At 37.0% G+C, this 17,457-nt stretch overlaps 1 protein-coding gene across 2 annotated transcripts in view; it reads right to left on the reverse strand.

Annotated features, from left to right (window-relative positions):
• Positions 1-16,573, reverse strand: part of WDR88 (WD repeat domain 88) — a 34,598-nt gene extending 18,025 nt beyond the window's left edge. The window contains exons 1-13 of one of the 2 annotated variants that reach the window (XM_084533111.1): positions 16,412-16,573; positions 15,688-15,798; positions 14,269-14,357; positions 12,398-12,461; positions 11,789-11,927; positions 11,290-11,419; positions 8,914-9,098; positions 7,659-7,741; positions 5,730-5,903; positions 5,305-5,373; positions 4,803-4,895; positions 3,596-3,657; positions 3,438-3,509 (exon numbers count right to left, since the gene is read on the reverse strand). In XM_084533111.1, the coding sequence (XP_084389237.1) occupies positions 3,438-3,509; positions 3,596-3,657; positions 4,803-4,895; positions 5,305-5,373; positions 5,730-5,903; positions 7,659-7,741; positions 8,914-9,098; positions 11,290-11,419; positions 11,789-11,927; positions 12,398-12,461; positions 14,269-14,357; positions 15,688-15,798; positions 16,412-16,531 (1,391 nt within the window). In that variant the 5' untranslated portion in view covers positions 16,532-16,573. Of the gene's footprint in view, positions 1-3,437; positions 3,658-4,802; positions 4,896-5,304; positions 5,374-5,729; positions 5,904-7,658; positions 7,742-8,913; positions 9,099-11,289; positions 11,420-11,788; positions 11,928-12,397; positions 12,462-14,268; positions 14,358-15,687; positions 15,799-16,411 lie in introns of both variants that reach the window. The other variant, XM_084533112.1, reaches the window with a different exon arrangement.
• Between the last annotated feature and the right edge of the window lie 884 nt (positions 16,574-17,457).

The raw sequence follows: 17,457 nt of genomic DNA on the forward strand, positions 1-17,457 counted from the left end.
GGCCAAAAAATGCCTAAGCACACAGCTGCAAGGCCGAGACTTGCTGTATTAATGGGTTTTAAGGCTTTTGACTTCAGATCTGAGGATGAATTCCCATTTGTTTACAGTCACATTTGGCATAAGTTCAGTAAACCTAATTCACAAGCCTAATGGGGGAGGATTTAGCCTTTGACTTCTAAAGATGTCCTGGAAAGCTCCGTCCCCCTCCTGCGTCACTAACGGCAGGGAAATGATCACAGTGCTCGTCATGACTGTCACTTGGAGAAGCCAGACTACGCAAACAAGGGTAGTGACAAAAGGGGTGACAAATGCCTCAGTGTTGGACATCTAGCCAACGTTCACACAAACTAGAGGAAAAAGAGAAAAAAGGGAAGAGAACCTGAGAGACTTCTGAAGATCTACAGACAGGAAGCAAAGACGTTTGAGAGAGAGGAATTTTCTTGGCTCTGCACGGTTAAAAAACTCGGGGAAAAAACAAATCCTCTGCTTTAAAACTGGAACTTTTTGTTCCTCGTTCCCTTTCCCCAGGCATGTCGGCAGCCGACCAACACACACACAGGCAGCTTCTGCTGGGCCTGCCGGGAGCGCGGCCACCACAGGCACTGAGGCCGGACAGCAGGAGCACGGCTGTGGTACAGCCATCGCCCTCCATCTAGGTACACCACACACACCGGACTCCACACGCACACAGCGCTTGCCGCCCACCAGCCGCCCGTCCCCGCCGCGCCCCGGGCGGCGCTAAAACAGCGGCCGCAGGCAAAAGGCGGGAACCGAGCCGCGCAGGCACCGCTGGGATTCGAACCCAGGATCTCCTGTTTACTAGACAGGCGCTTTAACCAACTAAGCCACGGCGCCGGGCGATAGGCTCCTGCTCCGCGCGGCCCCAATACAGCGGCCGGCGGCTCCTGGGCAGTGCCTCAGAGGCTGCTGAGGGGATCCCGCCGGGCCCCCGCCGCCCCCGGTCCGGCGAGGCGGCCAGCGCGGCCCCCGAGCTGCCCTCACAGGCCGGCAGGCTCGGGCAGGGGCTCGCTCCCCTGTCAGCCCCCGCAGAGGTCCGGCCTCACAGCGCGGCTCAAGGGGGCCGGGCAGTTCTGGTGTGGCAGCCGTGATCAGCGCAGAGACTGCCAGGCTTGGCTCTGTCACGCGGTTGTTTTTGGCACAAGGCACGTAGCGACTGTGAAGAAAGATACTTCGGCAAGGTTTAGGCTCGCGTTTAGGCTCCAGTCCTCATCCCAAACCCACTGTCTCAAGCACCCAGGGTTCACAACCGAGGATAGGAGGGAATAGTAGCCCTCACACTGCCATCACCTCTGTAACAACACAGAAATTAAACCACGATGTGCATGGGCACACACTGCTTAACTGCTGTAGGATTTGTGCCCGTAACAATAGTTCCTGACTGAACGCATGCGCACACACACCTTTATGCAAGCTAAATAATTAGAGAAGAAAGTGATTTAGGCTGCAGTTTTCTATATAACAAATCTGAGTTCTTCACACAGAATTGACGCTGCCACCAGTAAAACGTCCTGCAGAGCCTCAGCCCTTGGCCTGTTACCTCTGCAGGGCAGCGAGGATGTGCCACAGCAGGAAGACTGATGGTATAAGCACGTCGCAATGAGGCACAAATGAACACGCAGCCTGGCCCACAACCAAAGGTTATCAGAGAAAGAAACCTCATGAATAGATCTGATTACAGGCCTGGAGTATAATCAGAATCTGCAAAATGCAGAGATTGCCTCAGCAATTTAACAGTCACCTAAGGCATATTTAGAGCCAAATTATAGATGCTATTTTTCAAGTAATCACTACAGAATGACAGCCACACTTAGTTGGTCTAAAACAGCCTTCTCTCTTAACTTTGTCAACAGGTAAAAATCAGCCTGAATGAATTAGTCAAACTGCAGGGTACAAAACCCACAATAAATGCAGACAAAAAGTCACCCTGTGAATTATCGATAGCTATCACATTCTCCACAAAACCTACTCTGCATACAAACACAATCCTACTGCTGCAGGTGAGATCAGCTCAGGGCTGAAGCTGACTCACATGGCACCCAAGCAGGACACAAGTGATGGCAGTGGACAGGTAACAGCAACAAATAATAAAACTTACATTCTGGTTTAATTTAATTCAGTAAGAATTCTTTTTTCCTTGTTTTTCTAACGTTGGGAAATAAAAAGAGGAATCATTTAAATTGCAACCTATTCATATTACTAATGCAAAATAAACCAAACCTCTATAGAGCAATTGTTTTTTTTTTTTTCCTGTTTCAGTGGGGAAAAAATAATAAGCATTGATTTTTTCCAGCTGAAAAGGATTAAAAAAAAAAAAAAAAAAAAAGAACACTTTCAATGTTAATATAACAACATTAATGACTAATCTTTTCTAACATACAGAAATTAGTTCAGTATTACTAACTACATTCAAGCCAAATTACTTCAGCTATAATACATGCATACTTCCTGTAATCTGTTAAAAAAAAAAAAATAACATCAGGGGCATGGACACAGCATTTTCTTTTAGCTGCTCTATCAACAAAAAGTATTATTTATTTTAGAAGTACAGTACAGAAAAGAATGTTAGAAATTAATGCATTTTTATCACCTCATGTTTATTCAAAGCCATAAAGCTATACAAAATGTATCCCAGAAGTATTTTCTTTTAACCTTGGATTCTGTGATTGTTGCTACACATTTCATATAATTTAAAAGAAGAAAAAATAATCTACCTACTCAAATGTGTTTTTATTCCACAGTTTAACTGTGTTCCAGGCTGCCACATGCCCAGTTCTATTCCCATTTCTGTTCCTTTAGGAAAGAAATGCTGAAAAGCTTGAAAATGCTATTCACGGGAACAAGGCTTCCAAACATTCTGAAACACTAAAACTTTTAGTAATTGACATTCTCACGCTCCTAAGAGTAGTAAAAATACTATGCTCCTTGGCGGATGGCACAAAACTAGCTTGTGCTGCATAAAGTCTGCCATGATGCAACCTACAACTTACTCTCATGGCTGAAAGTTCATTTGCAAAATTTTTTCTAAGAAGTATGGCAACAGGTTAAAAAAACATTGATGGTCTTCTTCATGGTTTTACTCACAAAACTTTCTGATATCCACTGAAAGCAACTGTGTGTGCCATAGTAAAGAAGAACAGTTTAACTAAAGAAAGGAAGGAAACATGTCATGATTTATACATTCACATGTATTCTTTACTAAGCTGAGACTGGAGTTATAGTATTAATTTACAATTGTTTAAAATTTACCAAAGGACAAGTAAGTAATTTTGTTTTCTACTACCACGCAACATAGATTTCAACTCCTGGGCAGTTGCATTCTTTACATGACAAGTCACAGCTTTCAATGGATTTGTACAGCAGTTTATTATTCTCCATACAAAATACCACAGTAGCGCAAGGTTAGAGGAAGCCCTTACCTTTGTATGTGCAGTACATAAAGATGTACAGACACTCCATTTATACTTAGATATGTTAACACCCAAAGACTGCTAGATGAATTTAAACATCAGGAGAGACAGAAGGTGGCAATGGCAAAATACGTGTCACTGGAGAAGACAGACGACAGAATACACACTTGGATATCATTTCAAAGTCACTACACTGCAGGCTTAAGAAAGGTTTTTCGCATTCTTCACACTGATATAAATATGAAAACAATGGTATTTTAGTAAATTTTGCAATAGATGTGCATTATTTCAGTCATAAAAATACGTCTCCATATAGACACATATCTAGGCCTGATTTTTGAGATGCACTAGGTGCGCATAGCTGTCATAACTTTACACAAATAGTGCTGCTGAAAAAAACTTTGCTGACCACACATAGGAACAGAGTAAACTTCATGAGTATTAGAGCACATACAGCATTAATTCAAAATTTAATGCTTATGAAAATATTTATTTAAAAAGTTAATATTAAATTTTTCTAATTGTTTGATATACTTTAAATATTGCTAAAAATTAACCAAAAGTCCTGTTTAGTACCAATTTTAACTGTATTCTCAAAATTCCATCAATGGATATTTTTTTAGGAGTGCACACATTTTCACTGCTGGTGCATTTATAAAACTTATGTAAAAGCTTAAAAAGCTGTACATTGCTTTTGAACCAATGATGTTCAACAGGAAAGCCTGGTTATATATATATATATATATATATATAAATAATAAGTTTCTTTTTTCCATGCAATTTCACTTCATAATTATTGATAAGAAGAAAAATATACAAGAGAATTTGCAAATACACCATCAAAACCAGTTGTGGAACTATATAGAAAAGCACATCTCAACAGCATTAAGCTTGTTAATGTTCCACTTTCCTAACATTTATCTGCTTATAATTCATGTTTCAGAGGTCAGAACACATATAGTCTCTGTTTTAAAAAGCATCTAATTAGAATGCCTATAAGCTGATATATGTTCGGAACATTTTTATTACCTGCCCTGTCTTTTTAAGTTTGCAACTCTTATATAAGCAGGTAGTTACTCTGCAGAAGCATCAAGCATAGAAAAACAAAATATATTTATTTTTAGAGTTACACATAAATGTCTGTTTTCTAAAAATGAAAATGCACCTGTACATGCAAATTGGTGTCCTTACCACAATCAATTAAAAGAAAGAACTACTACATTCCACTCCCCAAAAATGATTTGAAAATCTTCACACAGAGAAAAGAAGCACAATTTGTGTTTTCAGTCAGCAATTCTTACAGCTTTCCTCTAAAATTCAAATTATTTTTTTGAATAAATTATGAGGCGGCGTTAGAAAATAAAATGATAGAACCTGAGCGATTTTTGAGCCTTTTTCTTTTCTGCTTTCTATCACTGAAGGTATATGATCCATCTTCTCAATATTCCACAATCTCAAAGTAGAATCCTGAGAAACAGAAGCAATTGTTTTGATGTGTTTGTATATTGCCAAAGCAGTGACCTTCATCATTTTCAGGAAGATGAATTCTCATTTTATCAGATGAGCTCTCACCCTGAGAGTGCTGAACTATTTCACATTTAAGTATCACATCTTTGGAAACCTTAGCAATCTTAAAACTGCATGCACATTTTAAAATAATAACACATATCAATGTGTTATAAAAAATAAAAACATGTATCAAATTCTTAAGATTTTTTCTAATTACTTGAGGAAAATACTGCTTAGAACTTATAATTTTTATAAGCAACTTTACCAGTGTTAATTTTCATCAAACCAAAGCTGAAAACAAGGGATGAAATCTTCACATCCATTTATAAGTTGGCTCCTTAAACCACATCAGGAAATTAGCGATTACCTTTGAGGCTGAAAGAATCCATTTCTTGTTTTCACTAATTGCAACATCTGTCACCCAGTCACAATGACCCTACAGTAGAGCAAAAGTTAACTTTAAGACAAGTAAAAAAATACTTTTCTAATAATAAAAACAACAATCTGTACCATGTATTTATTTTGAAATGCAGAGAGAAAGTTTTCGTCTACACTTCTCACGTCAAGTCAGGAAAAAACGTTGCTATGAAGCTCATGTTTTCCTACCTATACCTGAAAACAATGGCTGTTATAATCTCTGGAAAGCAGACCACCGGTTGTAGCAATCAGAAGCACTGCATCTACACAGTTAGCATGGGCTTAAGCTCTATTTAAGGACTTTTTTTTCCTACTTTTTTAAACAGATTACTAAAGAACTGTAAAGAGAGAGAGTTGATTCCTCATACTCATTACCTTAAAAAAGGGGAAGGGAGGAGGACTTGAGGCTGTTTTGCATGTGAAAGGGGAGGGAAGAGGTCTGGGAACAGGCAGCAGCTCTCCCCATTTCAAGGGAAGGAAACCGGTGCTGGAAGCAGGCCAAGTCAAGCAGCTGTATCGGATATCCTCGTTTTGACAACAGCAGCACAGCTGATTTGAGGTTAACAGCATTGAGTTGGCATAAGAATAGAGACAGGTTAAAATCTAAAATGATGTGTTTACTCCAGTGAAGGACGTTATTCAGACATGAATGGAATTAACAGATAAAATTCCTAGAGTTTAGGAAGGCATTGTGTCATTTTGATAGACTAATGCCACACCTAAGAGTTAACTTACAATAGAGGAACAAGTGTATATTTTTCAAGCACAAAGTAAAACATCCATCCATACATGTAAAATGTAAGCGCTATTTTACTGCAGAATCTTTAAAACATGTTTTTAAATTTAGTTATGAGCACAGAATATATTTATACCAAGGCACAGATACTAAACTGCAATTCTCCATAGTTACAAAGACATTAGCATTTAAACAGATGCCTTCTCATTTTATGGGAAACTGAGTTACTTACAGAGATTGCTGTGAACTGGGAATTTGCAGTAGTTGTACTAGGTAAAGCACCTATGCTGTGGCAAATGTGTGCTGTTACTGTTCAAAAGGTTTAATCACTACAGTTCTAACTCAGGAGGGTATGTAAGCTTACATTTAAGGTATCAGGTGAGGCACAAGCTTTTAAGATCTCCCATACAAAGATGTTATCTTGGATGCAAAGAGCAGTTGAAATTTATTTTTAAACTCAAAAGACTTTGAAGGAAAGCTGTCTTTTCTGAGATATGCCAGGTGGGTTTGTTCATGAGTGTTAACTCATTTAACTCATGTTAACATGAGACTTAACTAAGCCTCGAACAGTGTATGTAGTAAGTTAAAAAAAAAAAAAAAAAGTCTGTTGAAATCAGATTTTCACAAGACAGGAAAGAGGCAAGGTTGCAAATCTGAACTCTGATGTTATTGCCTGACTTCTATGAAGTTAACATTTGCAAAATGCGTACATAAGGTTAGGAACACTGTTAATCCTTTTCTTTGACTCATATGTGATAATTAATTGGAGTCTTGTGGATTGTTTCCACTAAAATAAGAAATGAATGAAAGGTAATATAATACAATATGATGTTTGCAAAAAATAAACTCATGATGGCACAAAAAAAGAAATGAAGGTAGGGTGCTCTTTTTTCATGCAGGTATTACTTATATCCTCAAATTTTGGGTAGTATTACCATAGATCTGGAAGAAAAGAGCAGTCCTAGCTCTAAGCAGGGATAGCTAAATACTGAATAGCTACCTCATTTACAGAATTGATCATCCTATAAAGGACCGTAACATGGCAGACCACGTCCAAGTCAATACAGGTAGTAATATAAAGTGCGTAACCTAGGGACTGAACTAAGCCTGACAACCTCAACATTAGTATTTACAGTTTTTGGAATGCTTCCCTTCTAATGTACTATTTTCTGTGAACATATGCAAGCATGTAAACATAAAGCCATAGACAGTATGGCATTTTACAATTAATATATGCACTATCCAGACTCCTGTTACTTGCTGGAAGAATCTCCTAAAACATAAGCACAACTCCATTCATATAATGATTAAATAAATTTGTTCTTAAAAATAAATAAATAAAGTAATAGCGTATTAATAACTGACTTGACAAAGGTAGTGTCTTTGTAGGTAATTGCGTAAAAATATATCGTTCTGGCAAATTAAATCACAGAAATCCACAATATATTCCTGCCTATATCTGGAAAGGATGGGCAAGGGTATCTGGTATCAAAATATACAATGCTTTTAAAAGAGCGACACATTTTAAACCTTCTCATTAAACTACTGATCAAGTAAGACCTCAGTACCTTTAAGCTTAGCTTTTTATAGCCTGCATCTGTTTCCCATATAGCTATAGTTTTGTCATATCCGCCAGACACAACAAGCGATGCTGAAATATAAAATCAGAATACTATATTATATCTTTGCTTTGTCACTACAGACTAATAGAAGAGACTCCGTCTAGCAGTGAGTCAGACTTTCTTAATAAAATTTAAATAATGAGCTATTAGTCATGCTTAAACAAGATATTAAAAGTTCCTTTTGGCTATTTGTTGCTAATGTTCTTGGTTTTGTAAATAGTAAAACAAATTTAGTAAACACACAAATGAGTGGAAATAGCACATGAAATTTTTATTGTCTTAGAAAATCAAGAAGATACTTTGTTTAAAAGTTTAAATATAGAGAATATTTTCAAAATTGTTTGGTCAACTCTGAGTAAAAACAAAATACTAAGGAGTTCAGCATGGAAAGCACGTTTTTAAATTCCACAATTCATAGGCCTATTTGCATTTGCATGTCTTCAAAACACAGGTATTTTTTCCCAATACACGGTTGCTATTTATTTATATGAGAAGTCTAGCTGAGAAGCCACTGTTTGGTTATGCCTGCAGATTGATCAGACGTCAGCAGTTCAGGAGTTATCTTTACCAAGTACTCAGACATGAAGTTGCAAAAGGAAACAGCCAATTAGATCACAATGTACAGAAACTGGTATTAGTCCACTGCAGTGAAAAGAAGAAAATCTGGAAATAGCAGTTTGCAATAACACAAATTTAATGTTTGTGGAGGTACTAACAATGGACTGTGATCTAGTGAAAGAAAGGGAACAAGTGCAGTAGGAAATTGCTCTCCACTACCTCCACTCAGATACAGGCATATGTTGTTTGCACTATGAAGTAACTTTAGGAGGTACTTCATTACACATCAGTACAGTATTCACTCAACATGGTGTTTACTAGCTAATATTAGGAGAATATCAGCAAGTGCTAAGTTAATCTTGTAGTGGTATTGTGCTTTTATTCCTTTACGGCCTTTTATTATACCTCTCGATGGGTACATCAATTAAGCAGTGTTCCAGTGCCTAAAGTCTATTTTCTGTCTTAACCACTACTTTCAACTTCAATTTACTCATTTACATAGACATTGTTTTCTCATAATTAAACATGTTATCTTGGAAATCGCAAACGACTTACATGATTAGAGTGGTCACTCGTGGTTCATCTGTTATGTGACATACATAGATACTGAGATACACCACGTACTGGTATGAAGACAACTCACCATCCTGGCTAAAAACGCAGGAACTAACAGAACCCTCATGTCCTTGGTTCAGGGAAAGAGGTTCACGACATCGGAATTCTCCTGTCTTTATATCCCATATTTTTAAGCTCTTGTCCCAGGATGCTGTGCACAAGTAACGACCATCAGAGGTAAAGCAGCAATCTGAGATAGCATTGCTGTGTCCCCTGAAATACAGATAAAAATATCAGAACAGTGAGGTTTTGTAACCATTACAAACCATTATAAAGTGAATTTTAATTATATGAATAGTTTTGTAAAGTTTCCAGAGCTGCTTACAATCCCACAGCCAGCATGCATTTAAATCCCTTATTTGATTAAGTCATTTCACAGGCTCGAACCCTGTTTGTTCAGCACCAAATGATCAGTTTTGTTGTTGTTGCTGAACACAGATTAACAGAAAACTGTTTAGCAATTACAACACAAATACACTTTATTAAAAGCAAGTTACCAAAAAAGCCACTTATTACTCATTAAAAAAATACAGCATGCAACAAACTCTGCATGTAAATTTACACTCAAATACTCATAGGAAAAGGATGAATCAATTCTATATTGAAATCTAATTTTGGAAGCAGTGATACCCATAGGAAAAGAAGTCTGGAAGTTCCAGAACTGGATGAGAATTCTAGGGCTTTCTGAAATCTACAGTGGGGACAGGATTATGAGCATCTTTTACAGGAAACAGTGCTGTTGTCATTTTGATTTAAAATAAATATTATTACAAAGTTCCATATTGAATTTCCCATCCAAAGTAATACCTAATCTCTCAAAAGACGATTTTATTACTGTTTAATGGCACTTTGTTTATTGTTTTTATAATTCAAAGCTAAATTAGTTGAGTTTATTTAAAGACTGATAATTTTAACAGCTGATTTGATATCTGTTGTTGCATGCTTTCTTCATAAAACGATAATACCTTATATTGACATCATTTTTTGATATAATACTAATTTCAGTGAGAGATATAAGGGTTTAGCATGGGAAGGCTCAGGAGCTCATATTAAGCATAATTGCTGGTACTGGGCATGACATTCTCCAAAAGTAAATAGGGACAAATAATCTGGAAAAGCAGTATCAAAACTCAGAGAATGGCTATAATTCATTCACTGTGAAAATGTAAGTATATATTGATAGGGTCCACAGCATCTGTTTTGAATTCAGTCCTATTTCATACTTCCATTAACAATGTAGATAATGAGATAAAGAGATATGGAAGGAAGCCAAGGGCCTGCAATTAGAGGAGAAAATACTAAAATTCAAAGTGACCTTCACAAATTGAAGAAATGATGGGGAAAATAAAGGGTTATAATGGTCTGTATAGGAAACAATGCTGTAGTCACTGCAATTTGTGAGAGTGTTACAGTGTTTTAATCCATTATCTAGTCTAAGGACTTGTCTGACCACGTCAGTTTGGTCAAGTCTGGCATTTAGAGTAACATACAAATAATGAACTGCACAGATAAAGGGTGGGAACAATAGCCTCTATATTACAGTTCTGCAAAAATGATGTGGCAAATATTGACTCGTCTTCATCATCATGTTTTCAAAAAGCAACAGTAAATCACATCCAATATGTATGAGAAACAGAGGTATACTCTATGAACAGTAATACTTTTTCTCTTCTAGTTAGAAGGAATACTGTTCGCATTATTCAAAAAAATGTGGGCCCACTGGAAAGATATCTGAGATGAACAGCAAAAACAATTAGAAAACTAGGAAAGAAAAATATTAAATGAACAAGGATGGTTCTGTCGTCTGAAAACATGAGTCGGTAGATATAACAAAAGTTCTTGTACATGTATTCAGAAAACAAGGGAATAATCTGTTCTCCATGTCTGAAGTGGTTCTAAAAAGAAGCATGGGAGTTTAAGCTGCAGCCAAAATAATCCAATTTAGGAAAATTCTCTGTATTAGTTTTGCTTCACTCCATTACGTTTTTTAAAGACTTCATTAGTCAACAATTATATATATTTCCTAATTAGTAGAAATCACAACCAGAAGTTTATACTTTGCATTGTATTGCATATGCTTATTCCACTATATGTACTTGAGAACATAGAAGCACTAAAATATAGCACTAGAAATGCTTGTAGACATCAGAATACAATTATTTTTGTTCAATTATTTACATCAGGAAGCTGGAATGGTACGTTTTATTCATGATTTCCATGTCAAATGATATTTTCTATGTCATTTGCTTATTTGCTTTAGTTCAAGAATTACTGTTCATTTTCTCTATACTTAATATTTTTACTTAAATTTACTTAAAAAAAATATTGTTAAAATAAATCTCACTGATAATTGTCAAAGATGCAAATAATACCATACATAATTAATAACAGTATTGTTTCTTACTCATTAATGGTAATTGAGGTGGATCGAGTTGTCATATCCCATAGCTTTATGGTCTTATCGTATGATACTGAAGTCACCCGTTGATTATCAGGATCAAAACAGCATCTTGTGATCGTACTTCTGTGATGACCTATGCAAAGACACCCAGTGGGACGATTACTTCTAAGGACTGCATGTAGCATTAGGAGCTGATTCTGGAGTGGTACAGTCCCTGTGACCAGCAGTCCTGAATGGAAGCCTCATGGGACTGAGCTCTTACTAGTTAAATTACCTCCAAAGGGAAATTATGCTTCAAAAAAAAATAATCACTGTTAGTCTAATTTTGGCCCTATTATCTCATATTATAAATCTACTGTGAAAAATAGTGGGCTTATTATCTTGCAGATAAGTTTATTTTGCCCTTCTCACGCAAGGGTATTTGAACTGAGCTAATTATTTTTTCTTGTAAGAAATAGAAAAAAGTCATGCATAAACAAGATATAAAAGCATTAAGTCTTACCTTGGACATGTGCTACCAGTGTTGCACTTACTGCGTCAAAAACAAATATGGCATTACCTTTGTCTGAGCCAGATACCACATATTTACCATCACAAGAAATATTGCATGAAGTTACAATGCCTTCATGTTCCATTGTCCACTGAAGAGAAAATAAAAGGTTTTAGAATTATGCTGGAAGGTTAGAGATAAAACCTGTTTAACGGCAGATAATCAGTAAGTAGGCTTGGAAAGAAGGGCTTTGATATTACTTTATTTTGGTGAAAAGTGATCGAAGCATTTATATCCAATTTTTACATTAGTAATTAACTTAAAATTAGATATGTATACCCTGTTCAAATCCTAAAAGTTGATTTAATCAATCTTAAACATATCTTCTGAGACAGGTTATTATCATTATACCCATTTTTATCTGCAATAACTGAGACATGTTCAATGAATTAATCAGTGTCAAAACTAGGACTAAAAATCAAGCCTATCTACCCTACCCTAACCATGCTGTATTGTGCTAACAAATGTTTATTTTTTATTTACCAAAAAAAAAAAAAAAAAAAACTATAGCCAAATTATACAGTTATCTCTTCTGCAGGATGTATTCAAAAGGATACCTACAAGCATTTTCCCCGTTTCCATATCCCAAGCCTTAACAGTGTTATCATAGGATGATGTCACCACTCTAAAAATGACAATGAAAACAGCACTCAATGTTTTCATTTAAAGGAAGTTATTTAGAAATAAATGACAACATTTAATTCTGATAATGATTTAACATACATTCACTAGCTTAAAATAAGTTTTTAACACAGCAGCAAAAATTATTGCATACATTAGTGTTCGCTTTTTAAAAGAATTATTTATACTTCAGATAGAAACTGATAATAATACTATCCATGCAATTTTCAGTGCAAGCAGTCAACTCAATTTCATTTAATGCATTACAAGATATTTAATTATTTCTAACTTTAGAAAAAAAAATAAAGCCATTATGATGTCTTTCTTTAATGAATGTGAGGTGCTCTTGTCCCTAGATAGTTGGGGCTTTTTTTGGATTTTCAGTAGTTATGTTGCTGGGTAACCCTCTACCAAAGACACTGCTTTGCACAAACACAAAGCCATATTATACAACAAAGCTATTCAATGAAGTTTACTGAAAGAGACAGATTTCCATGAAATGGGAGGTCAAGAATTTTTCCCTCACACAGTTTTATTAGAAAGATGTCCAAATACCTGAAATAACCTTTATAATTAATTTCATTAGATAGGACAAATTTTTTTGAGTACCATTGTGGCATTTTAAGTCAACGTCACTTCTATATATTTCACCCAAGAAACTTTACATTCTCACAACTAAAAACACAATTATGTTAGTAAGCCTATTTTTTTCAATATGTGCATTTTTCCTGCAATCTGCACAAACTCTGCTCCTAAATGGAAATGCTTAACACAAAAGACCACATGAAGGTTACGAATGGGTAGCATTTTCAACTGGAAGGTGGTTTCCGAGACAATGGTATTTCACTTGCTGTTTAGCAGTATTCAAGGATGTAGACAATGGCAACAGGCAGTGTAGCACTTACACTGTTCAGTGATCAAAAAGATGATTAGTCAACGCTCTAACCTGATAAAAATTGATATAAAGTACAACTTAATGATAAAATATGCCAGAAATAGTACCCCTGGAGGCAATGCATAACCTATTTAACCAAGTATTAATATATGTTGCAGTTGTCTTAATTATTATGCCCGTAGATTGACACTGGATATGATGCATTTCTTCTGGAATTAACTTGACAGGCTTAATGGAAAGCTCATAGATTATTAATAAACAATACACATAGAAAATACCTTTTATGACCATATAATACTCACCGACAGATGAACCCCTGATCCTTGGCTAGTTCAATGCTGTTCTTTTATACAAATAATACATGTTTACATACCCCTTTCAGAACATATGGCATAGACTTCCAGCCCCATATAACTCAAAACCAGTATTAGATAAGTTTTTTGCCCTAAAAGAAGTCACGATCTATCGGACTTTTCCACCATACATTTAAGACACTGAAAGATTCCCATTTACTCCAGTGGACACCAAAGGAAAACAAAAGATTTCAGAGCTCCTGTACAAATTGTAGGTGAGATCAAGGTGAGATTTACGGCAGTTTGAGTGGATGAAGGAGTCTGGCAGTAAACTGACTGCTACTAGAGTCTGGGCAGCATAAGGCAAAGTGCAAGGATAGAGAACTAGGAGGAATATATGAAGGAAGAGAGATGTAAGACAAAGTGGTAATGGAGCAGAAAATTAAGCAAAAAAAGTTTGACTTGGATGTAATAAAAATTATGAAAACATAGGAAGGATTGAAAAAATAACTGATTTGTTTTACATCTTGTATAAAGTGTTTCCACGTGCAGTGAAATCTAACCTTGAAAACCACACAAATTGTCACGCTATATTTGTATAAATTGTGATAGCAAATAGTCACCTTCTGTCATCAGGACTCAAGTTGCACTCAGAAATTGGGGCTGTGTGCTCTTCTTCAAAAACTTGAATAGGAAAACCTTTGACAACATCCTTGAATAAATCCGAAGTAGTTTGATTAGAAAGTGCTTGCTAAGATTAAGATTATGAAAAAATACAAAGCACCACAAAAAAAAAAAAAAAAAAAAAAAGCTTATGAAATAAGCAAGGATAGTCTTACTTGTATCGTCTAATCTGAAAATACAAATGATAATTTATTCTTGCAATATGTTTCCCAAAAGTCAGTCATGAGTATCATTGTGTTCAGCCACTGACAGTCATTCTCATCAGTACTGGCACACCAAGCATTGTCTTGCATTTCACCACTCTGCCTGTATCTATTTGTTTCTTCATCAGCCTTGTCAAGGTGTTGGTGTCAAGACTGTCTTTTTGTTCTGTTTGTACTGAACCAACCAGAAATCCCTTGCTGAACTACCACAATACAAAGAAGGGATTAGACTGCAAAGATTACAGAAACAATGAAAAGTTAGCTGAAGTAATGATGAATATTGTCTCAAACCCTAACAGCAGTTTCGTCTGCTCCTACTGATAACTCCAGCTCTGGTTAAAATCCTACAATCGGCCTGGCTTCCTCCACCTCAAATCATTCCCCTCCCTTCACATATGGCATCTTCCTAGGTCAACTATATTTCTCTAAAGAAATCTGTCTCTCTCACACCAACAGTAAGAATTACCTACTTATCAACTTTATTCTTTGCTTTTTTTTTTTTTTTTTTTTTTACCTTCCTTGTTCACAAGAAAGTTGATGTGTGATTTATTTACTTATTTATTTGTAATGAAGGCCCACTTCATTGTCCTCTATCTTAAAAACAAATAAAAAACCTTGTGTTCAGTCTTCCAGTTGAATGTACTGGGAAAATATTCAAAAATCGTTCATTTTGAACACTTCCTTATGCAGTGGTGGTGATGTTCAAACACATAAAAACTGGTTTTATTTCCTGTAACTCTCTTAACTCTTTTCCTACTTGCCTAACTGCCACTTAAGAACGTCCTTAAGGCATTCACTAAATTTCTCTACCATAGCCATGGTGACAGCTCAGAGATCTACCTTTCTACTTACAGCCCTGTTCCTTCTGTCCATGTAAAAATCTCAGACTCAGACCACAGGCAAATAATAAACTCCCTTCATTGCATATGTGTTGTTACATTCACCTTCAATATGTGAATTAAATTTGGCAATTCTGACTACCCCTCTCTTTCTTAAATATGAACTGTCAAGTCTAAGAGCTAGAGCTGCTTCCTTACAGGGACTTTCACTTGAAGGAGCTATTTCACCTATCAGTAGTAATACCATTTTTCAGAATTACCAAAACTGAACATGTGTTCTGTTTTTTAATTTGTCATTTTTGCATTCATAACATACCCAGAGCTTCACTGTTCTGTCATAAGAGCATGAAAGTATTTTTGTGTCTTCAGAGCAAAAATGGCAGGAGCTCACAGTATCGCTGTGTCCTCTTAGAATTTTGAATTGTATCTGTAAACGAATAGAGCAAAGTTTAGGAATACTTTTCTTTGAAATCATTTTTGACAGCTTCCTCCACAAGAGGGCGCATGAAAACAACGACAGGAGCAGAATTTTTAGGCTCTACTTGAGTGAGGAGTTCGCATCCTTGTCCTGGCACTGGGCAGCAGCTGCTTTCACAATCACCTGGTTGAAAAGAAAGGTTGCTGGATTTGATTGTTCTGGAGGGAAAGAAGCTGGTTTTGGTGGTGCTGGTTTATTTTCCCCAATTCCTCTCTCATGCAAAGCGAGATTTATTTTTAAAACTTGTTAAGTCTCTCTCAAGTCTTTCAAAACCCCTGAAGTGTTTCGTTGATCTTGGCCCACCAAGCGGCAGGACTAAATGTCTCAGGCTGCGCTGTTTAGCCAAAATCACTAAAAATGTCACGTAAGACATATTTTGAAAAGGCTTTTCTTCAGTCGCTTGAGACTACAATTGTCTGGCACGTGTCTGCATGCGCTAAACCATCCCCAAACCACCTGCCCTAAGGGTTAACCACTCGTGAAGCAGCGCGGAGCTCCCCAGCCCTCAGTTTATAGGATCCCCGGCTATCCAGGGATGCGGAATCTGCCTGCCCCGACCCACCTGCGCCTTAGACTCCTGGTCGCCCCAGCGCCCCTCGGCCGGGGTCGGCTCCGGCTCCAGCTCGGGCTCGGGCTCGGGCCCCAGGGCCAAGGGGTCCCCGCGGCTGCCCCCCGCCGCCATGAGGCCCCGCGCGCCGCCTCAGCGTCCCCGTGAGGGGAGCCCGCGCCCAGGCCCGGCCCCGCGGCCGCCTCCGCGCGTCAGTCACCGAGCCTTTTCTCGCGTTTCCTTCCTTCCTGAGGTGTTCTTTTTGACTTTACTTTTAAAACTACACGGGCTGAGCCAACGCAAGACTACTAACCACCTTGCTTTCATGAAGAGCTACCAGAAAGCTGTGGATAATAAATAATTCTTATTAAGTCAGTCACCAAAGAACTATTATCTCCAAATGTGAATTTCAGTTTTTGTTCATACTTTCAGGCAGGAATGTTGGTTTGGTTTCCTGTACACCTGGAAGGAGAGGTTCTGTGTGTCTGCTTTTTCATAGGTTGTATTAAAATAACTCTGAGATAACAAGCATTTTTTAAATGTACTGTATTAAACAAAAAAAGTGATGTTTTAATTGTAATTACATAACGTTGCCAAATAATGCAGATTATAATTAAGAGTACTAACCTAGTACCAAGGTATTAAGGCTAATGGAACCTTAATTTTTGTCAATGTGACAACTTATTAGTTTAGACCTGCTATAGCAAATACAATACATAATTAGGAGACATAAAAATAACTTCAAGTACAGCCAGATACTGGAAAACTGCAATCTGAATTTCTACATTAGACTCAAAAAACAGAAAAAAGAAAAACAAAAGGCATACCCAATGCAAATTTTACATTTAATTAAGTTAGGACATTAACAACTAAGGCAGACAAAAATTACCCTCCAGCATTAGAATAAAACAGAACAGTTCAGTTGGAAGGGACATTCAAAGATCAAATCCAGCTGCCTGCCCACGTCAGGACTACCCAAAAGTTAAAACATATTACTGAGCACATTGTACAAATCTCTCTTGAACACTGACAGGCATTGGGCATCAACTGCTTCTCTAGGA

This window comes from Aythya ferina (genome assembly GCF_964211825.1).
Source record: "Aythya ferina genome assembly, chromosome: 12".
NCBI lineage: Eukaryota > Metazoa > Chordata > Aves > Anseriformes > Anatidae > Aythya > Aythya ferina.